We start from the raw sequence: 27,221 nt of genomic DNA, 5'->3' as shown, positions 1-27,221 counted from the left end.
TCCTTACCATATTTCTTGCTTAATGTCGGTGTGAAGCTGGCTTTAAATGAATCCTGACTAGGGCTCTGTATTTATTTTCTGTTTTCCGTATAAATGATGTTGTAAAACTACATTTCCATATCTAGTTAACTGATAGATGCGCACTCATACTTTGATGTCTGTTGTGTTTTAGCTATTTAAGCAGCCAAATATTACATAACAGTATATCCACTGGTAAATATTAGCATTATGATATAAAAGTATGTTGACATGCTTTTAATTCATCCTGTTTTTTAATTTCCCATGCTGTCCATCTGCGCAGCTGCTGGCTTATAATTCATGAAAGACAGCATGGAGAGTCACTTAAAAGAAGCAGAATTTTCCGTATTTATCAGCATTTAAACTGTATTTATCTGAAAAAAATCCATAAAACCGGGATCCTTAATCATGGGCTTACCAATGAGGGAGGATGAGTAAGAATCTTGCGACAGTTTGCCTTAAGGAAGTTGTGCTGTGATCTTTGAATTTGTACTTTATATTCTCCATTGTCCACCCTCAAGGCTGTTACTTCTAGTTGATCCTGCAGCATTATTTTGTGTGAAATGCACCGTTTTGCAGGACGTCAGTCTACCTCCAACTGTGGCACTTATTGGGAGGGCAATCTAGGCTTAATTCAGTTTTTCACCTTAAAGTAGTCAATAAGTTGGGCAGTATGAGGACAGGGCGGAGGGAGGGGGTTTCATCCTGAGAAACTAAAGTGCTCCGGTACCCTCCCCACAGCTAAGCCTCTGCAGTGACTTACTCATGTGTCCTGTCCTTGTAAAATAAGCAGCTGACACTTTGTACTGATCTAATAAGTTTCTTCCCATTTCTTGCATCTCTCAAGTCGGAACTCTATGCAGCACACTCCTCTTCCCCTAAGCAACTAATAATTCTCCTCCCTTTCCGGTTTCTCTCTACCGCCTTCCTATTCCTAACCTTGTTCCAAGTGGCAGTATCCAAGCGCTCTGCCAATTGTAGTACACGTGCAAACATTACATCTCTCCCACCCCCACCTCCCCCTGCAATATGTTAAGTGAACAATACCGCTTACAATTCTTCAATGAGCCGAGTGGTTCGCTGTGCTCGGAGTAATGGGCCTGGTTCCGTAAGCTTACTCAGATCTGAAGACATCACCTCTATCACTGCTACACACTTCTTGGCTCAATTCCTTAGCATCATGTTTCGACTCTTGCAACGGGGCCTTGGCTGCTGCATCCTACCTTTTGAAATGATACATTTCGCGTGTGTTTTTTTTTGTTTGTTTGTTTTTTTTTTTTTTAACTTTACTCTTCAGTCACCATGGTGTATTTGTGGCTGATAACTGGCAGTGGGTGGCCATAGTTCCGGCTATCTTTCTTTGTCTTTTGTTCTTGTCAGACTAGCACCCACCCTCCATTCTGAATGTTAGATGGCCTTTGTTTTCGGATGAGCAACTGTATATTCTTTCATCTTTGCTTTCTTGGTCCTGTTTACTTCTGCCAGTGCTACATGATCACACTGCTGAGGACGTGTGTGTATTTCAGTGTCCATGGTGGGGATTCTCGTACGCACTCTTACCCAACATCCGAGTGGCTGGAGATTTTCCAGCGGTGATATGAGGCGTTGTCTGATATGCTTGTAGTACTTCATTAAGAGCCATCTGAACATCTCGCCTGGTTAGTTCTGCCTGTTGTATGGTTTTCTTTAGTGTGGCCATAAACTTCTCTACCACACCATTGGTTTGAGGCCACATGGGAGTGATTTTCTGGCGTTTGAAGTTGAGGTGACTGGTGAATTCAGCAAAGTCCTTGTCCATTAAATGGAGGGCATTGTCGGTTTTAACTACTTTGGGGATGCTCCAAGTTGCAAAGGCCTCATTCAGGACTGGTATGCTAGAGAGGGAAACCAGATACCTTCGGGTCAAGTTTGCGCTATATAAAACTCCATAAAATACAAAAAAATAAAGTGGCCTTGCTTGATCAATGACGAAATGAATGTCTTCATCAGCCACTGAGTGTCTCTTTTTGATGTCCTACGATGTCTTGACACAAAGTAAGCTGGTTTTCTGCCTTTCCTGGCTTGTGGACAATGGCGTACATGTGTTCTTGGAGGCGAATGCCCCAGCCCTCAATCCTAGGTGGCATCTTTTCTCGGGTTTCCAAATATGGCTGTGAGGGCCTGGTGATCCGTTATAAGGGTAAAATGCTTCCCATAGAGAAAGATGTGGAAATGCTCACAGGCCCAGACTGCTGTCAGGCTTTCTTTTTTTGACTGAGTATGCTCTCTCTGTGTCTCAGACTACGGCTGGCGTACACTATGATGTCTTTGGTCACCTTGCTTGTCATATTGGACTAAAATAGCTCGGTCCCACCGTACTGTCATTTACAGTGATTTTGTCCTTCCTGCAAGGATTAAAGTATGCTAGGTAGATGGTAGGCCTTACAGCTAGTGAGTGCTTGCTCACAGCGTGCAGACCATTGAAAAGGTTGACTTTGCTTTGTGAATTCTCATACAGGATAGCTAATGGTGGTGTAATCCTTTATGTATAGGGCACAATAGCTGGATATTCCCAGGAAAGACCTTAAATCACGGACGTCTTGTGGACGGAGTGTTAGTCAGTGCAGTGACTTTTTCAGGGTCAGGCCTCCTCCCTTCGCTGGAGAAGATGTGACCAGAGAATTTTAACATGTATTTGGGAAACTCACATTTATTGCTATTGAGTCCGATTAGCTTCCAAGAGGGTGTGACACACCTGATCTAGAGCTTGGTCGTGTTCCTTGATGGTGTCACTGAACACCAGGATATCGTCGCTGTAGCTGAAGGAGTTGGGGGAATGTGATGAATAAATCGCCTCGCCGCTTCTTGAAATATTTCTGCGACTGATTAAATGCTAAAATTGTGGTGTTTGTATCAAAAGTGGCCTTGATGAGTTGAGCATGTGGTGATGTAACGAGACTTCTCATGGAGCTCGAGCTGATGGTAACCTTTGTTTAAGCCCCATTCAGCTAAGTAATCATATCATATCATATCATTGATGTGAGGTCACAGGAGCCTCTCTCATTCGATAGCCGTGTTTGGTGCCCTCAAGTCAACCCAGGGGTGCACTTTGCTGTCTGATTCCTGTTTGAGTACTACCACCACTGGGGACACCCAGGGGGGGTTGGGCCGGTCAATCTCTCAATGACGTCAGCCCTCAGTAAGTACTATAGCTCATCATCCACAGCTTTTTGATGGTGGAATGACACTTTCTGGTGACGTTGAGCCACAGGTACCACCGGTTCGTTGATGTGTAGCTGGACTTTAAAGTGAGCCAATTTTTCTAGCCTGGTTTACAACTTGGAAAATGTGCTTATTATATCTGGTTCATCATCCATCTATACAGTATCTCCTCAAGTTTCAGGAGTTCTGCAGTGGGCAAATTGAGAAGACAGTCTGCTGCTTCAGGCCCATGGATTTGAGCTTGCACTGTCAGGGACGTGTGAAATTGTCCTAGGCATGGTAGTGGTCCTTTGGACATCCAGTAGTACACTCGCACAACAGCCTTTTACAGCTTGGGTTTTGGGTTCATTTTGTTGTATTCAGTAACGCATATATAGTTGAGACTCTCCACTGTCTAGAACAAACTTTGCCGGATGATTTCCCATTTGAATATGTAGTCTCTGGTATTTCTTTAGTCTGTCTGGATCGGCCACCAGGCACGTTCGTCACTATCTTGAGTAATCTGACTGAGAGATGACTCACAAGACAATGAGTGTTTAGATCTCTATGTGGCATGTGATCGTAAGCTTGATTGTGACAAGCTGGTGCAATGAAGAGGCAGAATGACGCAGGTGGAATGCAGAGAGCTGATAGCGCTGTAACGGCGCATAGCAGGCACTCACTGCAGACAGCCGCATGGCAAACAAGGTGAGGTAATGAACGTCGACCACCCTCGTCGCCAGTTGTCCTGTCCTTGTAAAATAAGCGACGGACACTGTGTACTGATGTAATAACATTCTTGATTCCCATTTCTTGTATCTCTTGAGCAGAAGCTCTATGGAGCACGCGCCTCTTCCTTTTCTCATAAGCAGCAAATAAAGCTCCTCCCTCTCCGGTTCCTGTCTACCTCCATCCTATTCCTAACAGTACACCGGGTTGCAGGGTCCTATTGCTACACATAGAAACATTACACCATGAACCACTGTCATTTGGCATTTGCTGCCCTTGTATGCCAAACAATCCTCCCCATTTAATAGTCAAAGCAGTTGTTTGCTAAGAACACCGTCCTATACCAGTCTGTCATGTATAAAGGTGACCGACCAGGTGTCCACACACTTGTTTCCAGGCACACTGATGAGCAAATGGGCATTTGTACACCGTGATTACCTGCTTGTCTCAACACCTCATATAATCTGCCAGCTAGTTGCAGCTGGATCCAGTTTCATCCTTGCTGCACATATACAAACATGGTGTATTGAGGTAGGCTTTGAACTTCTCCCAAATAATAATTTTCTCCTGTTCTAGTAAACTTCTTATTTCAAGCTTTTTTTCTGTGTGGTCTTTTTCCCCTGCCCTAATTGTTCTTCATGGAACCATTTGCAGCGAAGGTTTTTTAACTAAATGTTAGTTTTTAGTAGTTTCATTCAACCAGGACAGCATCAGGTTCTACTAACTCATGATTGTCCTCTTATTCCTAGCTGCATTGCATTAATTTACTATTTTTTGACTCCATTGTGAACCTCCTTTATTCATCTTACTTCAGTACTAGTGCATGACTTCAATTTGTGCATGTGAGGTTTAGATTCCAGAGCGGAGTTCAAAACCAGAGCTCGTGGGAAGTCTATATGGCGCTGCCCTCGTGGTCAGCCTCTTCTATCATGCCAGAGTCCTCTTGAGTTACTCTTTGTCTGGTGACTGTAGATAGACCATGATTGTGCCTTTGCCCTTCAGCTCATTGCCAAAACCTGTGGTGGGAACTCTTACCACTGGATGCTTACCTTCGTGGCAAAGAATACCCCCAGAACATCTAGACTGTTTTCTCCCTTGTGACAGGGTGACTCCTGCACCCTTAAACTGGAAGCTCTTGCAGAATTTTAAATTTACAGATCCTCCATTGTATCGGAAGTGAAATCCTACAGGTAGTGACAACCTGAAAATCCTGCAGCTGCTGAATGGTTTCAGATTTTGGCTTTTAGTGATTAATTTTGTTGCCACGCTGTCTACTCAGACATTCATTTGCAACACTGATGCTTCTGCAGTTGTGCATGATCTCCCCCTGTGTCATAACTGTGGGACTGGAATCGGATCTTCTGGTATCTTTGTGGACCTCTGGATGTGTACGCAACCTCTTCCTCCTATTCCTATCTGTCCATCACTCTCAGTTGTAAAACCTCATTCTTATCACTCTGCTGGATCCTCTTTTTTTCAATCCCTCCCATGGGTAAATCAACTTTCCGTTTAGTTCCTTGTGTAGATGGATGTTAGTGTTTTATTAGCGACTCGCTTTAGCAGGTGACTGAACAAGCTGATGCTCTAGAAGCTGTCTACATTAAAAAATCTTTTTTTAACAAAGTAACTGCCCTTTTGAGTCTAATTCTGGCCTGGCTGCACATGGGACAGTGGATAGGAAATGGCTATGGTAGTGGAAATGGGGAATGCATCCCTGTACACAACTTAGAAATGTAAATGGGTTTATTACATTTTCAGTGGTGACCAGTTATTGACGCAAGTCTTTGAAGCACACCAGCTTGATGCCCGCACTTTAGAAATAGCTCTTGGCCCATTGTTGTCCCTTAGAAAACGCACCAACACAGAGGCATTGAGGGTGATACAGTTGGAAAGGCCAACGATTGTGAACTGGGAATGCATTGATGTACTGGAAGGCTGAAGTGCATTTATATTGGAGTTCAACATACTGTTTAGAGTTGCACGAGCTCATGAAACTGAGTGTCTGTTGTGGACTACTCCTGTAAGTACCCATGAAGAGGGTTGTGGTTGTGTGTGCACAAACAGCTTCTATGGATAAACTAACAGTATCTTTCTGTCTGCAGGAGTTTTATTGCTGAAATGGCCCTTTACGTGAAGCAGTTGGGACGAAGTAAGGTTTTCTCAATTTTTTTATTTGCTTTCTTTTGTGCTCCTGTAAACAGCTTTGTCCGTTGAACAGGAGTAAGCTCTGCTACGTTCTTAGGGTAGTAAATAATCAAATGGTTACCTGCCCTTACTGCATGGGACATCTAGTCGAGCTCATTCTGTTTTTAGGCCTGTAAGAACAATTGCATAATTTGTCAAGGGCAGAAAACAGCTTTTTTATTTCTATCCTAAGGATTTGTGGTATTTAACGGGTAGTATAATCTTTAGAATGCTGAATGTTACTTTTGATTTCACTGCTATCCTAAGCCATAACTTATTGGTTAACTTGCATTTTTTTACAGCGTCTGCTGGTGGAACTCTTAGGGACCAGTCCACTATTGCATTCTGATGTTGTATCAGTGATTGAACATTTCTTCTCAAAATCTCATTTTTGAGACCTTAGTCAAAATAACCTTATTGAACTCTGCAGTGTAGGTATGAAAAAGTTTCTAATTGTCCACGCGCATCTCTGAAATGCAGTCCTGTAGTAGAAATGGTGCCAAAAAGAAAATTAAAACCTTTATGCATTTTACCAGCTTGTGATAATATGCAGAGTTCACTTTGATCCAACAGAGTTTTGAGCTCTATGTTTCTGATAATGAGAACAATATTAGGGCATTAGCTAAGTTGTTATGTAAGGTATTTCCCAGGTTGGGAAATTTGTGACAAATCCTTTGAAGTCGAAAAGCAGGACCACTATGTAAAAGGTGACCTTTTGAGCGGAAGGCACAGGCTGGTAAATATTAACAAGTATACTTCTTGCCTTTACGTACAACTTTATTTTGTTTGAAATATTGAAACTTTTACTGCAGATACTAGTGACCATGCTTGGTTGAACCTCTACATAGGCTAAGCCATAGCCAAGTTGACTCCCAAGATTACTTTCAGAGAACCAGTGGACTGAAGGATAGTAGTAACAAGGCCAACTAAGGCCTACAGCTTTGTTCTTGTTTGTGTGTGTTTTGTTTTAATTTTTTTTATCTTTGTATTATGCAGTAAATAATGTTCTTGTCCTCTAGTGCATATAACCCTATGCTAGTCGTTCTGGAGCTCCAAGAAGTGCCAGGCGGTTTCTCAGTCCTCCTTTGAAAGGAAGGAGACCCTTTTTAAAGGTTTCCCCAAGTACTTGAAAACGTATGTCAAAATCTGGGCATATAGGAATCCATTTACTTACAGGTTGTGATTGTTTTAAGTAAAATATTTATATCCCCCAAAAGTAATTGGGCATTCTCAGGCAAAAATTGGGAGGCCTTCTGTTTTCTCCTTTCAAACGGAGATTTGTATACAGGTAGTAGATCTGACATCCAGCACTTTATAGCATTGTAGCACTCTGTAAATCATGAGACGTGTTTTAAGGCAATTTTGGCTTTCAGGTATGTATGTCTTGGGTGTAAGGCTTGACTCAGTCTTCTCTGGTGTATAATAGTGACCTAGTGTACTTAAAATTCTACTTGTGACGATTTAGAGATTATCCTGACTAATGGCACAAAAAGTTCATGTATTTTTGGAGACAATTGAGGTTATTGCAGAGATGTTCTAGCAACCGAAATCTGAGAGTCCCAAATGTGGGAGGAGTAAACCTACAGAGATTTTTCCTTTTTGAGTTTGAAATGCTGGGAAAGCACACTTGGCTGAAAAAAATGATTGTATTGAGTCATTCAATACCCATTTTTCCTTCAAACATTTTGCGTTCTTGCAGTAGGAAAGTGCCCCTTTTTGACATGGTCACCCCCACTTTTTCCCTGGTAAATGATGGGATTTCGACTAAAATTGCACTGAGTGCATGTTAACCAAGTTGCCAGGGCTCTTTCCCAAAATTGTACAATTGATTCTCCCAATTGGATTGGCAAAACCTTAAGCACAGTCTGTAAGTCCCTAGTAAATGGTACCCTGGGACCTAGAACCTGATGTACTAAAGAGAACTAAGAACTGCCGCACGAATTGTGCCACACTGAGGGACCCCTCACCAAGCACATGCAAGACTGCCATTGCAGGATGCTGTTCTTGGTGCAGACAAAAGTGAAAACATGACCTGTCACACATTCCAGTGTGCCATGTCCCTAACACTGCATGTCATATTTGTATGTCACCCATACAGCCGGCCTAACAGCCCTTAGGCTAGTTGCTGAATATTACATGTGAGGGCATACCTCTGAGCATTCATGCTCTGTCTTATTACTGCCAGTGCACATGTGTGAGAGAGTGCCATCTTTCTTGCATGGTATGCCCCCCACTTTTTGCTGAATTGCTGAATGTACTTTGACTCGGTGTGCCCTGGACTCCTGCCAATCAGGTGCCCAGGGCCTATGTTCCTTCCCTAAAACCCAAATTTGCAAACCCTGGCCACATGTCAGCCCCTGGTAAATGGTATCCTAGGTACCCAGGGCCTTGTGACCAGGGCAGGCCTCTAAAGGCTGCAGCACTCATTGTGCCACCCTTAGAGGCCCTGTACCCTAACACACACACTGCCCTTGCAGGCTGAGTGTCTGGGTACAGGACAAAACAAAGAGTCAACATGGCACACATCCCTGTGTGCCATGCCCACCACCTACACTGCCGTGGCATACATCAGCCACCCCTCTAGCTGGGTGCCCTATGCCAGTGGTGTGGGCGCAGGAGCCCTGTGCCCCTACAGTACCCAGGGCCGTTCCTTGGCACTGTAAGTGCAGTGCTGCCATTTAAGAGTACATGGTGCTGAGAGCTCGTCAAACACGAACTCCCCAGCACCATAATGGCAACACTGAAGACTGAAGTTTGGTATCAAACTTCTCAGCACATTAAACGGCACTGATGCCAGTGTGGGATTTAATGTACCAAGCACCCCAGAGGGCATCTTAGAGATGCCCCCTGAAACCTAACCTACAATCCACGTCTGTTCTGAGGCTGCCTAGGCTTCCACACAGCAGACATGTTGCTGGACCCCTGGATAGGGAAGCCCCTGCTCTCCTGGACCTGCAACAATGCACATCCTGGGCGAGGTGCTAGATCTCCTCCCCCAGGATGGGCAGGGGAAAGCTTCAAAGGCATGCCGCCTCTGTGAGCTTCCCCAGGCCTCTGCAACCCCCCACTCTGGCGAGAAGCTTGGCCAGAAACCCCAAATAAGGACGGGGGATGTGCCAGCCTGCCAACCCCACCCCTCAGGTGGGTGAGGCGAGGTGAAGCACATCTCCGGGCCCTCGCCATCTTGAAGATGAGGAGCCCTGCCCAATCAAGACTAGGCTACTGCCCCTCTCCCACAGGAGAGAGGCAGGATAGGGGGTGTACCCACCCCAGGACAGGGACCCATTGGTCCCTGCCCTTCGCCTACCTGTAACGCCCCTAAATCTAGTATTTAGGGGCACCCTGAACCTTCCTTCCCCAGATTCCGAAATACAAAGAAGAGCAAGAAGAAAGAAGCCCTGCAGCTGCTAAGAAGAGGAAAACACAAAATGCTTTGGCCCAAGCCCTACCAGCCTGTCTACCCTCGAACCTGCTCCTGCTCCAACCCGGCATCTCTTGTGGCCAGCAACCTCACAAACCCCAGAGGACCTGGCTACCTCTTGACTCTAAGCCCCTGGGACTCCCATGTGTAGAGGCTCTACTCAAAATCTGCTTCTAATCCCTGGCATCAGCCCGGAACCGCGAACCCTTCACACTCTGCACCAGCCAAGCCTGGCCTGTGCCAGAGTGAACAAAGACCACGATGACGACCCCACGGCGAATGTGACCCCGAGTCCGGCACCCAAGGACTTCCTCGACGCTCCTGACGACGCCTCAGAACCAGGTGCCCCCCCCAACTGCGATCAACAGGGTAAGATGTCCCGACACCAAAAGGCACCCGGTGCCCCGCGGCCCCCTGTGCCCAACTCCGGGGTACCTACCTATCCTCCAACTACCCAACTTACCTTTCGAAGTGGTGGTGGCACCTGAAGAATCTTCGTCCCCGAGCTTAAAGTCTTTTTCTAAACCGGAGCTTTCCCATTGAAATCAATTGAGCGCCCGAAGGCTCAAAAGCACCCTGCACCCGGCCTTGGCAGTGCAACCTCTACACCTATCTACTTCCCCACTTGCCCTGAGCAAGTGACCAGGAGCCCAGCTCCCACAGCCGCGTCGCCTGCTAGTCAGCAGCCACCAACCAAGCCCCCCCCCCCCCCCCCCCCCCATAGGATAACATTGGGCCGAACTCACTCTGCATCCGGCTGCCCCTGTGCCGCTGAGGGTGTAACAACTGTACCTACCAGACCCTGGGAGACCCCCCCCCCCCCCCCCCCCCCCCGAGTCTATGGCCGGAACCTTAACTCTGCCAGTCGAGTACTTACCTTAAAGCCGATAACTCAATTTTCTCCATAGGGTAACATTGACTGTTTTTTCCTGAAATTTCTTGTGTGGACTTTTCAAAACTTTGAATATTCACCAAAAATCAGCCGAGTAACGAAAACCGAAAATACACACCTGCTATTAGGTGAGCTCCCAGTGCTGGATCTTGGTGCCCAGCACTGACTCTGAAAAATACTTACAGCTGTACTTGCCAGTAACCTACTATACCTGCAACTTGAGTTTTCTTCCATAGGGAATCATTGACTGTTTTCTATGAAATATATTTTCTGTCCACTTTTAAAATAGCAAAATATTGTCTAAAAATTATAACCCTAATTAAGTCGACTTTTATCACTTGTTTCTAAGTACTGTCCCAGTCCTGGAATCACAAAAGTAATCCTAAAAGTAATCTATTGTACATAACTTGAAACTTCCATTGAACCCAATGCATTATTGTGTTTAAAATTGTGTTGCCTATTGCAACCACTTGTAACTTTCTACAAAAGCCAATTGCATATTGAAAAAGTATTTATATAAAGCATCTCATTCTGAGAAAGTATATTTTAATAACTATTGTTGGTTCTATAATAAAACAAGCATATATTTTTTTTATATATAAACCATTGGCCTAGAGTTCAGTTCTTGAGTGTGTGAGACCATTTGCTGACTGTGTGCAGCAAATGCTTTACACTGTCCTCTGATACTGCCTTACTGCTCGACCAAGCTACCACTTTAGAGAGTACGGTTATATCTAACTTTAACCTCTGCCAAACCTCTGTGGACTCTGTACACCCTGTACCTATTTGGTAACAGTATATACAGAGCCACTTTCTCACAACAGGGAAGTCATTTTAGAACATGTTCTGGATACTAGTGAAAACAAGTTCTCCAGCTACATGATGGCTTTACTGAAAATAGGGATGTTTGGTATCGAACATCTCGTTTTCATAAACCCACACTGATGTCAGTGTGGAGTTTACCAATAAATGCACCCAGAGGTCACCTTAGAGGTGCCCTCTGAAAACCTACCAGCCTCTGTTGTACTTGTTCACTGGTTTCTGCCAGCCTGCCCCCAAGATACTGTTCTGACCTCCTCGGTGGGAGCCTCTGCTCTCTGGAGACCCAGAACAAAAGCCTGTCTAGGAAGAGGATGTAATATTCCCTCCCACAGGATGACCTGCTGACTAGCATTTCTTGGGCAGCAAGCCTCAAAGGGCTGCCACTTTTGAAATGCAAATCTGGCTCCCTTCATGTGATAAGGAGCCACCCCTCCCCCTGTCCAAAGCCCCCTTGGCTCCTGGACAGGTGGGAAATTTAGATAGTCGTATAGGCCTGTCACCTGCAGGCTAGTACCACACCTAAAGTGGGCTACTGTGAGGTGGACACGATTTTACAGAAGTAGTGCTCTTTTTGATGGCATACTTAAGAATTCTGGGACATGGTTATGCCAACTTCCCAAAGGAAATGGTTATATAGGAGACGTACTGACCCCAAGGGTCATTGGCCCATTTGCTACTGCCCTACACTCCCCTAAATTAAGTAATCAGAGGCGTCCCTGGTACCAGTAAAGCAGATCCTGATTACCTAAGGAGAGGACACCCGGCCACCCCTGTGCTGCTGGTGGTGCAGTTTTGGTACTCGCCTGACCCTTGGCCCTTGCTGACTTTTGATTCCGAAGACTGGGATTGTAAGTTCCTTACTTGTTTAACCGCTACATTGTTTTCCGTGGAAAAGTATTTAAGTGTTAATTTTACAAAGTGAAAAGTATTTATATTTAGAAACTAACTTACCTGTTGTGAAGATCCGGGCCGGGGGTGTCTGGTGCAGACTCGCAGATTTTGCCGAAGCTGGAGTCTGTCTGGTGAACAAATCCGGTGTTCACGGGAGACAAATTGACAGTCTTTTCCTTGGAAGGCAGGGCAGGTCCTTGTGGTTCTTGAGGTTGCTGGCTGCAGGACACACCGGAGTTTTGCTTCTGCAGGCTCGAGGTGGAGACAGGCCGGTAGGGCTGGGGCCAAGTCAGTAGGCCCCCTCCTCCTAACTTGAGCATGGCTGTTCGGTCCTTCTTTTCTTCTTGGTTATTGCTTGTCTGAGGTGGCAAGGCCTCTCTGGTTGGCAGGGTCCCCCCATCTGCAAGATGGCAGGGACTGAGAGTTGTGCTTCACCTCGCCTCCCCCACCTGAGGGGTGGGCACGGCAAAGGTGGGCTCGGCAAAGGTGTGCTCACCTCCCTTCCTCACTTGTTTTTCCCACCGTTTCTCCCGCCCAAAGTGGGGGTCAGAACCAGTGGGGACCAGTTGCTGGGAGCAGCAAAAGGCCTGGCAAAGCACACAAAGGCAGCAATCCTTTGAAGCTTCCCCTTCGTGGAACCTGCCCATCCTGGGGGAGGAGGCTGGGCACCTCGTCAAAGGATGTGCATTGTTTCAGGCCCCGAGAGTGGCAGGCTCTCGGCCCAGGGGTCCAGAAACATGTCTGGTGATTGCAGCTGGGGAGCAGCAACTCAGCCTGGACACTAGTGTTAGGTCATTTTTCAGGGGGCATCTCTAAGATGCCCTCTGTGTGTACTTTTCATTAAATCCCACACTGGCATCAGTGTGGGCTTAATGTGCTGAGAAGTTTGATACCAAGCTTCTCAGTTTTCAGTAAAGCCATTTGGGTACTGTGGAGTTCGTAGTGACAAACTCTCAACCCCATATACTCCAAATGGCAGCAGTGCTCTTACAATGTCTAAGAATGGACTTGGACACTGTAGGGGTACAGGGCTCATGCATCTGTACCCCCACCACTGGTATAGTGCACTCAGTTAGAGGGGTGGCTGATCTATGCCAGGGCAATGGGTTGCAGGCATGGTGCACAGGGATGTGTGCCATGTCGACTCTTCACTTTGTTCTGCACAAAAACACGCCGCCTGCAAAGGCAGTGTGTGAGTGTAAAAGTACAGGGCCCCTAAGGGTGGCACACTGAGTTCTGCAGCCCTTAGAGGCCTTCCCTGGTCATAGTGCAGTGGGTTTGGTCTTCAATGCAGTTTTAGGGAAAGAACATAGGCCCTGGGTACCTGATTAGCAGGCTTCTGCCTTTGAAATGCAAATCTGACCCCCATGTTCAGGACCCCCTTGGCACCTGGACATGTCGTGAAAATTAGCTAGTCGGGTATGCGTGCCACCTCAGCCTAGTGCCACCCCAAAGGTGGGCTACTGTGAGGTGGAAACGATTTTTCAGAAGTGGCTATTTTTTTGATGGCATACTTAGGAATTCTGGGACAGAATTATGCTCACTTTCCACTGGTAGTGGTCATATAGGGGGCTTAGTGTCCCCTAAATTCAGTAATTAGGGGAGTCCCGGGCCCCAGAGAAGCAGATCCTGACGACCTAAGAAGAGAGAGGACATCGAAGAACTGCAAAAGCAGACGAAGAGAGAAGAAGCAGCTGAACTGTTGCCAACCCTGGCGGCCTGTCTGCATCCCTCGTCAGACTTTTCCGAAGTCGATTCGTCCTGCAGCTGTTGACTCCAAAAACCTAGGAAGACTGCCTGCCTTCAATATTCAATGTTTCTCTGATGCCTAAACATGTATAAAGATGCTTGCTATTTTTATAAATTGGTTTAGATCTCTTCCTTGAGTTCTCATTTATCATTGTGTGTATTTGCATATGTCTTAGCCTAGCTTTGAAGTGAGGGGTGCCCACCCTTGCCAACCCCACCCCTCAGGTGGGAGAGGCAAAGTGAAGCCCACATATCGGTCCCCGCCATCTTGTAGATGAGGGGACCCCTCCAATCAGGAAGAGGCTTATGCCCCTCTCCCACTAGAATCCAGGGACGGGACCCATTGGTCCCAACCTGCACATGCGTGTAACTGCCCTAAATCTAATATTTAGGGGCACCCCCGAACCCTGCCTCTTCAGATTCGACATGACAAGAAGGCTTGAAGAGCCGTGCTGCTCAACAGGACGACAACTGCTTTGGCCCACAGCCCTACTGGCCTGCCTCCTGTTCCGGTCCCCTGCAAGCTGATCCTGGCGTGTCATGCAGCCAGCAGCCTCAGAGAATCACGGAGACCGCCCTGCCTTCCCAAAGAACTCTAATCCCTCATGAACACTGGATTTGTCCAATCCAGGCCAGGGCCCAGGATGGGCAGGTCCTAACCACTCTGCACCAGACGCCCATGGCCTTGGAGCGGCTAACACCCCAGTGATTCTGACCAGCTGTGGACAAACTCCATTGACCTTCTAAGCGCCCGAAGCCTATCCTTGAACTGTCTTGTACTGCAACAAAAAGTAACTTTGTGCCTTCACCAGAGTTAACCTATTTATCAATGTCCTGTGTTGCTCAAACTGTTAGGAGTGTTTCATGCTAAATTTGAAAAGTAATCACGCATTAATCTAAAAGTTATCTAACTGTAATCTCAAGTGCTTTTGAAGAGTTTACAAATTGTTTTCCCAACTGCAAAAGTAATCTATATGTTCCTACAAAACCAGTATTTACTCATTTGTTTAACTTGCCTACTACTAATTAATTCTTGATTCTAGAAATAAGCGAACAAAATAACATCTTTTCACACAAATGATTGGTCTGGATTCAGAGTGTGTACAACAAATGCCTAACACTACCCTCTGATAAGCCTGAATGCTCAACCACAAAAGAGTATGGTATTATCTACTTTAGCCTCTGCCATACCTCTAGGGATCCACTGGACTCTGTGCACACAATACCTTACTTTGGTATAGTATATACAGAGACCGCTATCTACACCTGGGTTACATAATGTACTTTCTCTAAGCATAATTTTGAATTGGCAAAGAAATCTGGTTAGAATAAGATTTTGTATTCAATATTCTTGCTTCAGACCTGACTCTTGCATGTGTTGCAACAATCTCCAAGCGTATCCAGTTTGCAAATCCGTTCACTGAAAATGGTAGCAAGTGACGTCCGACAGCATAATTAAATTGTATGTACCAGTACCTGGTGTACTGCTAGTCCATGAGTTTTTGCCTGGGCTAATTTATCTTTTGGAAATTAGTAAATTTCTTCAGTGTGAGGCCAGAGACAGTAAATAGATGCTGAGTGTAGTCCCTAATCTTACTATAAAATTAATGATAAAACAGTTACTGCTCTTTAGTACATGATGGTGAATTGGGCTCATGGACTATACATTGAAGAATTACTCCTAAGCAATTTTTTTATTACCTTGATTCAAGCACCATTTAGATAGCAAAGGAAAGCGTATGAGTGACCTTTGTTACATTTTCCATATTCCATGTAACCTATTTATTGGTATGCCTTAGGAATTACTGCTCGTGAGCATGGGTCCAACAAGAAACTGGCAGCTCAGTCCTGTGCTCTCTCTATTGTTCGCCAGCTATACCATCTGAATGTGATAGAGGCCTTCTCTGGACAGACCAAGAAGAAAGAAGGAGAGCTGGTGAGTCCCATCGCTTGGGGTGTTAGTTTTTGCAGAAGCTGGTGCTGGCTAAATATGTGACCATTAGATACTTGGGGCTAATGTTGACTTTTAATGGTCCCATCAAAACAGGATGGCATTGATCCTGATATTGGCCTTGTAGCTTTGGTGCCCTCTGTTTTACATACTGACTATAATGTTCATTTTCCACAGATTGAGCCTTACATGGTGAACTTGAATGCAGATGTGGAAAAGCAATTGCAGATGGTGATGCAGGAGCTGGGTGTCGAAGTGATGCCGCCAGTGAGTAATGGCAACTGTTTTCTTGCCCAATGCATTGCTGCTGTGTGCTATGTGACTCACCTCGTCTCTCAGCCACTTAGAGACCTCCTCTTTTCTGGTTGGTGTGCAGTTTTCTGGTAGCTTTCCTACACATTTGCTTTTGTTTTTTGTAACTTAGTTTTTATTGTCCAAAAATAAATTTATCAGTTGGAGTTAAAAAGATTGTCCATTGAAATATAGCACTCCACAATCGGGATAGTGTAAGGAAAAGAAGGTGTGTGGAAAAATAATAGACAATTCATTCTAGAATAGTGGTTGCAGACAGCAGAACAACTGAACCGATCTAGCTACATTCCCGAATATGATTTCAGGAAAGATGACAAAATACTAGCAAATGTATATAATGTATTTCTGCTTCTGAGGACTAGTCTGTGATGAACGTGTGTATGCAGCAATAAGCAACTGAAAGGTGATCAGTTAACGTTTGCCATGGCCATCTACTCCATGCTACTGACAGTGGCAAAAAGAACGAACCAGGATTTTACTCAACCAAAAGAAAACCATCTCCTATTAAAGTGCCATGTCGACTCTTTCACTTTGTTCTGCACCAGAACACGCAGCCTGCAAAGGCAGCGTGTAAGTGTAAATGTACAGGGTGTGAGAATGTTCCCTCTTTCTGCATGGTTGCCCCCAGTTTTTGTGCCTTGGGCTCCTGCCAATCAGGTACCCAGGGCCTATGTTCTTTCCCTAAAACTGCATTGAAAACAAAACCCAATTGGCATCTCTGGCCACAGGTCAGCCCCTGGTAAAGGGTACCACAGGTACCCAGGGCACTGTGACCAGGGAAGGCCTCTAAGGGCTGCAGCACTCATTGTGCCACCCTTAAAGGCCCTGTACCATTACACTCACACACTGCCTCTGCAGGCTGCGTGTTTTGGTGCAGAACAAAGTGAAGTCGACATGGCACACATCCCTGTGTGCCATGCCTACAACCCACTGTCCTGGCATAGATCAGTCACCCCTCTAGCTGGGTGCACAATACCAGTGGTGAGAGTACAGGTGCATGAGCCCTGTACCCCTACAGTGTCCAAGTCCATTCTTAGACATTGTAAGTGCATTGCTGCCATCAAACAATGTACATCCTGGGACGAGGAGCAAAGCCTCCTCCCCCAGGTTGGACAGGGTCCACGAAGGGCAAGGTTCAAAGGCTTGCTGCCTTTGTGAGCTTCCCCAGGCCACTTGCTGCTCTCAGTCCCTGCCATCTTGCTGAATGGGGGGAGGGGCACCTAACCAGGGAAAGGCTTATGGCCCCCTCCCACTGAAGGGTGGCCTAATAGGGGGTATACCCACCCCAGGGAAAAGAGCTATTGGTCCCAACCTTTTTACCTACCTGTAACACCCCTAAATCTAGTATTGAGGGGCACTCCTGAACCTTGCTTCCTGAGATAAGAAACCAGAAGAAGAAAAGGACCGAACAGCCATGCCGAAGCTAACCAGAGGACGCCCACTTACTTGACCCCCGGCCCTACCAGCCTATCCCCGAACTCGAACCTGCTCCAGCGAAATCAGGGTGTGTCCTGCAGCCAACAACCTCGAGAAATCCGGAGGACCCACCTGCCTTCCATCCTAAAGACACTGTCTCCCATGAACACTGGATATGTTCATCAACAGATTTCAGCTCCGCAAGGATCTGCGGGTCTGCACCCGATGCCCACGGCCTGAGTTCGAGTGGCCCAATGCCAAGTGGCGGTCTCCCCGGCGATCCTGACCCGAGAGCCGGTGATCCCTGACCTACTTCCAGCCGACGCCTGCAGACTCAAGCCTTAAGGTGTCCCCGTCCCCCTTCCCCCCCCCCCCCCCCCCCCCCCCCCCCCTGACTGGTAAGAAGATCCCACCATAAAAGGCACCTCTGCACCTGAGGCCCCAAGGCCTAGGGTGGCCCAATCGACTGTGCCTAACAAACCCCCAACATCCCAACTTACCTCTCCGTGGTGGTCGCACCCAGAAGACCTTCGCCCCAAGCCTGCAGTGTTTGCAAACCGGAGAGACTATTAAAAGATACAGGGCGCCCGGCACCAAAACAGCACTCTGCACCCTGCCACCCCAGTGCCGCTGAGGACACACCTTTTGAGTTCGCTTGAACCCCATTTGCCCTGAGCTTAAGTCTAGGAGCTTTGCTCCCTCAACCCAGTGGCCTGCTCGTCAGCAGCCACCCACCCTAGTGCCGCTGAGGGTGTAACAAGAATGCATCCTTGACCATGGGGGACTCCGGAGTCTAACCCCAGTATACCAACTCCCACAACAAAGTACTTACCTGTTAATCGAGAACTATTTTCCTCTATTGGATAACATTGACTGTTTTTCTATGAAAAGTTTCTAAGTGTGGAGTTGGAAAACCTAAGAAATCCTTTTAAAATAGTACTAAAGGATAAAAACGCAATCCAGGTATACTGCACTGTGTAAGAAAAGTAATCTGCAAAGTAATCTACCGGTCATTTTGCTAAAAGGCCTAAACAAAGTATATGTACTGTATTTCCAAAGCCTTGCATTCTCAGTAACAGTACTGTAATCAAAACAAAGTACATATACAATTGCAATCCAAACTGCGTAACCCTTGCAGTACTACTGTAAAGTATTTATTGCTTACCTGTGCCAGGCCTGCTTGGTTCTAGAATATAAAATAACTAAACATTTTTATACAAAAACAATTGGTCTGAAGTTCAGACTTTTTGTGAAACCATTAGCTGATTGTGTGTACAACAAATACTTAACACTGTCCTCTGATAAAGCCTTACTGCTCGACCACACTATCACAGATTGAAAGTGAGATGCTATCTACATTTACCTCTGCCTCCCTTTGGGGTTCCACTGGACTCTGTGCACACTATACCTCACTTTGGTATAGTATGTTCGAGGCATGTGGGCTGCTGAATTCATATCTGTGCATAGATCGCCGCCTAGTGTTGGGTCCAGATGTTTGCACGTTGTTGTCCTGGAAGAGTCTTCGAAGTATCCTGGGATAGGTGACTCCTCCCCTGGACTACAGTGCGCATGGGCATCCTCTCCATCCTCAGATTGTTTTTTTCCGCCATTGGGTTCGGATGTGTTATCTTGACTCAAGTTAGGGAAACCTGTTTTCAGGCCAAAAGGCCTTTAGCTCGCGTCGGTACGGTTATCGATCGGTATCGATAGTATCTCTGTTAGTTTACTAACTTCTAGAACAAACTTTCGCATCTTACCTGACAGTCGATTCGACATCAGCGATGGAATCGAGAACACCATTCAAGAGGTGTCCGGTATGCAATGCGAAATACCCCCATGTCGACGTCCATCCGGTGTGCAACAAATGCCTCTCACCGGATCACGACGAATCTACATGCATGGCCTGTGCCAGATTTCGTTCCAAGAAGACTCTACGGAATCGGCGAGACTCGAGGCGCAGCAAGCGGCACCGGCCCCGGCCGACATCTTCAACGCCGAGACCGAAGAAGTGGAGAACCTACCCTCCAGTCCAGTTTCCGAACATGACTCCGGATCGGGGGATGTCGACGAAACACTTTCGCAGAGATTAAGACGACACCGAGGTAGGAGACTACGATGAGGCCTTAGGGGCCGAAGAGAGTAGCTCCGGTGACGAGCAAGGCCTACCCGTTCAGACTGAAGAAAGCCCAGTGCAACAGTCTATGGCTCCGGTCGAGGGATCGCCTTCGGGCCTTACCCAAGACTCATCCCGCAGCAAAGGACATCTTCAAGGAACCCACCAGGGCAAGAGTGATAAACCCCAGGATCGACAAAAAATACAGATCAGCGCCTGGGGACCCTACTTACATCAGAGGCCAATTACCTCTGGATTCCATTGTCGTTGCGAATGCTCGCAAGAGGGCACACTCACAAACAGGTGACGCTCCTCCCCCGGACAAGGAGTCCAAGGTGTTAGAGACCTCTGGCAAACGGATTGCCGCCCAGGCAGCCAACATATGGCGCATTGCCAATACTCAAGCACTCCTCGCTCGCTACGATAGAGCGCACTATGACACATTAGAGCAACTAATCCAACATCTCCCTGACCAATTCAGAGAAGGTGCAGAGATCCTCATCAGGGAGGGACAGCTCCTCACAAACGCATCCATCAAGTGCGCGCTGGATGCCACAGACACAGCTGCCAGGGCCATAAACACTAGCGTCCTGCTGCGACGACATGCCTGGTTACGAATCTCCGGATTCAAACCTGAGGTGCAAAACAACATACTCAACCAGCCTGTCAACCCCGACTATTTATTCGGTCCGGAGGTTGACACACCCTAGAGAAAATAAAGAAGGACACGGACACTGCAAAGTCCATGGGGGCTCTCCAAACTCAGTCCTTTCGGAGCGGCTCCTTTCGTCGCCCCGGAAATAGAGGAGCAGGTAGAGGACAGGGGTCACAGCAAACATACAACAAGAGCAATACACAAACCACCTACGATAAAAACACCCGGGGTGGATATCGTGGCTCCAGTACAAAGGGCAGAGGACGCGGCTGATGCTGATTTCCAAGTTCAAACCACAACACTCCCTGCCCGCGCGAGTGTTCATGCAGTTGATAGGCATGATGGCCTCCTGCATCTTCATAGTCCCACACGCGAGACTACATATGCGCCCGCTTCAGGAGTGCTTAGCACGTCAGTGGAATCAGGCTCAAGGACAGTTGAAAGACCTAGTGTTGGTGAGCGGTCGGGCATACAACTCTCTGCATTGGTGGAATCCACAAAACCTTTGCAAGGGCCGACCGTTCCAAGAGCCTGTCCCACAGATAATACTGACGGCGGACGCGTCTCTCCAGGGATGGGGAGCTCATGTACTCCATTACACAGTGCAGGGACTATGGACACAACAACGAAAGAAGATGCACATCAACCTCCTAGAGCTGATGGCAATCTTCCTCGCTATGAAAGCATTCAAAGTACACTTGTGCAACAAAGTCGTGTTGATCCGGACGGACAACATGACTGCCATGTACTACATACAGAAGCAGGGAGGAACACACTCTCCACAGTTGTCTCATCTGGCTCAGAGCATGTGGAAGTGGGCCATTCAAAGGAACATGTTCCTCATGGCAGAACACCTCCCCGGCAAAGACAACCAGATGGCGGATCTGCTCAGCAGACACAGCCACCAGATGCACGAGTGGCAGTTACACCCATCAGTACTCCAACCGTACTTCCAGCAGTGGGGTCATCCAGAGATAGACCTATTCGCGACAAGCAAACGCAAAATGCCAAAGCTTTGCCGCCAGGTTCCCACATCCACAGTCGCAGGGCAATGCGATATGGATGAACTGGTCCGGCAGATTTGCGTACGCTTTTCCCCCAGCACCACTGATACCGCTGGTGGCACGCAAACTGCGTCAACACTCACTGACGCTCGTCCTGGTTGCTCCAACGTGGGCACGCCAACCGTGGTACACCACCTTTCTCGAACTTTCCGTGGTGCCGCATCAAAGGCTACGGATCAAACCCGAGCATTTGACGCAGAACCATGGAGAGATTCAGCACCCAGATCCGCAACAGCTGAACCTGGCAATCTGGCTCCTGAAGTCCTAGAGTTTGGCTACCTCAACCTGCCACCTGACTGTATGGACATCATTAAGGAGGCCAGGCGACCCACTACCAGAGCTTGCTATGCAGCCAAATGGAAGAGGTTCGTCATTTATTGCAATAATAATGACATTAACCCGCTATACGCATCCATCCAAAACATTATTTGTTACCTATTACACCTATACCGATGCAATCTGGCGTACACCTCTATACGTGTCCATTTGACCGCAATATCAGCCTATCTGCAGACCAGGCAGCACCTCTCTCTATTCAGAGTGCCTGCCATCAAAGCATTCTTGGAAGGACTCAAACGAGTCATTCCTCCAAGCCACCCACCGGCTCCGATGTGGAACCTCAATTTGGTCCTCACAAGCCTGATGGGTCCACCCTTTGAACCTCTACACTCATGCGAGATTCAATTCCTTACCTGGAAAGTAGCTTTCCTAGTAGCGATCACTTCTTTGAGGAGAGTTAGTGAACTCCAGGCACTAACCATTCAAGAGCCATTTATACAGGTCCACGCCAACAGGGTCGTACTACGTACCAACCCCAAATTCATGCCAAAGGCGGTATCGCAGTTCCACATGAATCAAACCATTGAACTGCCCGTTTTCTTCCAAAACCCACAAACTGTCGCAGAAAGGGCACTCCACACACTAGATGTCAAAAGAGCCCTCATGTATTATTTCGACAGGACCAAACCCTTTAGGAAAACACAACAACTTTTCGTTGCCTTTGCCCCACACCACAAAGGTAACGCTATCTCCAAAGCAGGAATAGCCAGATGGATCGTTAAATGTATTCAAATTTGCTATCAAAAGCTAAACGCACTTTAACGATTCCCCCACGAGCCCACTCAACACGTAAGTTAGGGGCCTCAATGGCTTTCCTAGGAAACATTCCTTTGCATGACATATGTAGAGCAGCCACCTGGTCCACTACACATACATTTACCAAACACTATTGTGTAGATGTGCAATCAAAACAGCAGGCAGCTGTAGGACAGGCTGTTCTCAAAACTCTTTTTCAGACCGCTGTAGCTGGCACTGGTAGCCGCCGCTAATAAGAGGGCACTGCTATATATTCTATGCACAGATATGAATTCAGCAGCCCACATGCCTCGAACTGAATATGCTACTTACCAGTATGCATCTGTTCTTGGCATGTAGGGCTGCTGACATTCATATCGCCCTCCCTCCTCCCCGGCGCCTGTAGCAGCTGCAGCTCTCAGAGTTACTGTAAGCATGGTCATCACTTTCTATATCTACTCCATCACTGCCACAATGGCGAAAAACAATCTGAGGATGGAGAGGATGCCCATGCGCACTGTAGTCCAGGGGAGGAGTCACCTATCCCAGGATACTTCGAAGACTCTTCCAGGACAACAACGTGCAAACATCCGGACCCAACACTAGGCGGCGATCTATGCACAGATATGAATGTCAGCAGCCCTACATGCCAAGAACAGATGCATACTGGTAAGTAGCATATTCAATACCGAGCCAGTTTCCTACACAGGGCACCTAAGGGTGGCACAATAAGTGCTGCAGCCCTCGGAGGTCTTCCTTGTTCAGTGCCCTGGGTACCTGTGGCCAGAGAGTGACAATTGGGTTTGGTCTTAAATGCAGTTTTATGGAAAGAACATAGGCCGTGGGCACCTGTTTGGCAGGAGCCCAGGGCACACTTAATCGAAGCACATCGGCAGTTCAGAAAAAAGTCGGGGCAACCATGCAGAAAGAGGGCACTTTCTCACACCCCCAAAATACCTTTGTCACAGGGCCCCCACAATCCTTAAGATGTCACTGTGTGTAGACCTTCCCTGGACCCTCTTCAGGCGGGACCTCTTCTTCAACCTGATATGCTTTAACAATTGGAGCTTTGATCCACCTGCTCAAAGTCTATACTGTAGGTTTCACGCCTTTCCTCACAGAACCAAAATTCATCAAAGCTGCAGTCTGTCTAAAAGGCTGAACCCTTTCCACATGAATGAGGACAGCCCTCCTAACATCTTGCGTATGCAACCTCTTTTCCTCATTGAAGAGGGAGAAGGAAAAATTCCAGGTGAATAATTACCTGCTGCTTGTGAAAGTAGGAATTGATTTTGGAACGAAAGAAGGAACCAGAAACGAAACCACCCTGTCCTAAAATGTTCTACAGAAGAGCAACTTGCATGACAAAGCCCCTAACTCCCCCAGCCTTCTTCCTTATGTGTGCTTCTAGAATAAAATGTTTGAGTCTGGGACGAAAGACCAGCAAGACTTAAAGGTTCGAAAGGCACCTTTAGTGACACTAGGTTCAAATCTCAGGAAGGAGATTACATTAATGAGCTAGTGCCTGTATTTGCTAAGCTGCTTAAGTCTTGAAACTAGACCTCCATCTGATCGATTTTGCCAAGGATCCCTGAAAGCCCGGATAGCTGCCCTTTTGGACTCTCTGGGTCGGACAGTCAATCCTAGCCTTAACACAACCTGCAAGAATTCCGTAATAAACGTTAAACCAACAGAGTTAGGATCCACACCACTTCAAATGTCTAGTATAGGAAAGCAACGTGGACTGCAGTCGTAAAGCCTGCAGAGTATACACTAAACAGTCCTTGACTCCTTGCCCCTTCAACCCCCGTCTCTCAACCTCCTAGCAGTTAGGCGAAGCTTCCTTAGGGTATCCTGTCTGGGGACTGGAAACTCGAAGGAGTAGCAGCACTCCTGAGACACTCCTAGCAATAGAGGAAACCAGTTGGCACTGGCTCCTTTTCGACAGGTGGGATAAATAAGAAACTGCCCAGAAGTTGTGCCATACCCACCCTTCAGGTCGGTGAGGCGAGGCGAAGCCCACCCTTCAGTGCCCGCTGTCTTGCAGATGGTAGGCACTCTCCAATCAGGATTAGGGGTTCTGCCCACTCCCCCACATGGAGTGAGCACACCAAGGGTGTAGTCACCGATGGTCAGTAGCCCATTAGCTACTGACCTCGAGATCCCTAAATTTATGGGGGAGCCCTGAACCAAGAAGATACACTCACAACCTACGAAGGACAAAAGAAGACGCCCAGCAGAGGAAATTGCAGAGAAGACCTGACTTGGCCTTATCCCCACCGGCCTGTCTGCAGTTTCCAGAGATCCTTCGCCAAGTCACCCTGTCCTGCAGCCAGCAACCTCCAGAACCCCTGGGAGGACTGACTGCCTTCAACAAAGACCGGATCTCCTGTGAACAGCAGCTCTGTTAAAAAGAAACACCAAGGAAAGACTCCGAGCCTGCTGAGAATAAAGAAACCAGACGCCTGGAACCACCACTGTACCCGACGCACATGGTTCGAGTCCTATTGGCCCACCGGTACCGGTGAGAACCGCCAGCGCTCCAGAGTCTGAGTCCACCGTGGGTTGACCCTACCAGGGCTCCCAGACGTTGTCTGCAGCCTCTGCAAGGAGACTGTTTTCTCCCCTAGGACTGCATTGACTGCTTTTCTGTGAAAAATCTTTAAAGGGTGGGGTTGGTTTGTATGTATGGAACCCTAAGAAACTGCAAATGTACAAAAGCTGAATTACTTACCTTTTCTCTAGGAAATGTCCCAGTGTTGTATCTAGGCATATCGCATGGGAGTAGAAAAAGTAACTTAAAAATTAATCTCAAAAGTAACTGCAAAGTAATTTTGACTGATTTACCTGGAAACAAACCAATTACATCCAACTGCATTTCAATTGTATTCAACTGCATTATACCTGAAAAGTATTATTTTACTTACCTGCACCAGGCATTGCTGGTTCTCGAAAATAAAATAACAATAATATTTTTATACAAACAAATTGGTCTCATTTCAGTCTTTGAATGTGTGATATTTCTTGCCTGAGTGTGTACAATAAATGCTTTAACACTACCTTCTCATAAAGCCTTACTGTGAGAAAGTGCCATCTTTCTTGCATGGAATGCTCCCACTTTTTGCTGAATTGCTGATGTACTTTGACTGAGTGTGCCCTGGGCTCCTGCCAATCTGGTACCTAGAGCCTATGTTCCTTCCCTAAAACTGTGTTGAAGCCTAAACCCAATTGGCATCCCTGGCCACATGTCAGCCCCTGGTAAATGGTACACTGGGTACCCAGGGCCTTGTGACCAGAGAAGGCCCCTAAGGGCAGCATCACTTATTGTGCCACCCTTAGAGGCCGCGCACACACACACACGCACACACTTTCTCTCTTTTTGAGTGTCTGGGTGTAGAACAAAACAGTCGACATGGCACACATCCCTTTTTGCCATGCCCACAACACACACTGCCCTGGCATACATCAGCCACCCCTCTAGCTGGGTGCCCTGTGGTGTGGGTACAGGTGCATGAGCCCTGTGCCCCTACAGTATCCAGGTCCATTCCTGAGCACTGTAAGTGCAGTGCTGCCACTTAAGAGTATATGGTGCTGAGAGATCGTCAACGTTCACTCCACAGCACCATGATGGCAACACTGAAGACTGAGGTTTGGTATCAAACTTCTCAGCACATTAAACCTGCACTGATGCCAGTGTGGGATTTAATGCACAATGCACGACAGAGGGCATCTTAGAAATGCCCCCTGAACCTAACCTACAATCCATGTCTTGTCTGAGGGGCTGCCACGCAGCAGACATGTTGCTGGACCCCTGGGTAGAGAGACATCCGCTCTCCTGGGCCTGCAACAATGTACATCCTGGGCGAGGTGCTAGGTCTCCTCCCCCAGGATGGACAGGGGAATCTTCAAAGGCATGCCGCCTTTGTGAGCTTCTCCAGGCTACCTGCTGTTCTCAGCAACTGGCCCCTACTGGTTCTGACCCCCACTCTGGCGGTAAGACTGGCCGGAAACCCAAAGGAAGGAAAGTGGGTGTGCCAACCTCTGCCAACCCCACCCCTCAGGTGGGGGAGGCGAGGTGAAGCACATCTCCGGGCTCTCGCCATCTTGAAGATGGGGAGCCCTGCCCAATCAGGACTAGGCTACTGCCCCCTCCCACAGGAGAGTGGCAGGATAGGGGGTGTACCCACCCCAGGGAAGGAACCCATTGGTCCCTGCCCTTTACCTACCTGTAACGCCCCTAAATTTAGTATTTAGGGGCACCCTGAACCTTCCTTTCTCGGATTCCGAAACCAGAAAGCACAAGGAACAAAAAGACCCGCCGTGCAGCTGCTAACAAGAGGAAGACACCAACTGATTTGGCCCAAGCCCTACAGGCCTGTCGACCCTCGAACATGCTCCTGCTAAACCCTGGCATCGCCAGTGGTCCGCAACCTCAAAATCCCCAGAGGACCTGACTGCCTTGTGACTCTACCTGGGACTCCCACGAGCAGTGGTACTGCTCAAAGCAAGTAACTGACCCCTGGCATCAGCCGGGAACCCTGCACCTGCCAAGCCAGGCCTGTGCCGGAGTGGACAAAGACCACGAGGAGGTCCTCCTGGCAACTGTGACCCCGAATCCAGCACCCAAGGACCCACCGCAACGCTACTGACTATGCCTGCAGCCTCAGAACCAGGGACCCCTCCAACCACGACCAGCCGAGGGTAAGATTTCCCGACGCCAAAAGGCACCCCGGCGCCCTGCGGCCTCCTG

General features: G+C 47.6%; 1 protein-coding gene across 2 annotated transcripts in view; it reads left to right on the top strand.

Moving 5' to 3' along the window:
- The window catches only part of DHX9 (DExH-box helicase 9), a 219,692-nt gene that overhangs the window by 28,556 nt on the left and 163,915 nt on the right, over positions 1–27,221 (top strand). For both annotated transcript variants that reach the window (XM_085601733.1, XM_085601735.1), the window contains 3 exons: positions 6,030–6,076; positions 15,686–15,822; positions 16,015–16,104. In XM_085601733.1, coding sequence (XP_085457859.1) covers positions 6,030–6,076; positions 15,686–15,822; positions 16,015–16,104 — 274 coding nt within the window. The remainder of the gene's footprint in view (positions 1–6,029; positions 6,077–15,685; positions 15,823–16,014; positions 16,105–27,221) is intronic.

This window comes from Triturus cristatus, chromosome 4_2 (genome assembly GCF_964204655.1).
Source record: "Triturus cristatus chromosome 4_2, aTriCri1.1, whole genome shotgun sequence".
Taxonomy (NCBI): domain Eukaryota; kingdom Metazoa; phylum Chordata; class Amphibia; order Caudata; family Salamandridae; genus Triturus; species Triturus cristatus.
Note: the sequence above shows the minus strand (reverse complement) of the source record. Positions and strands in the feature narration are given on the sequence as shown.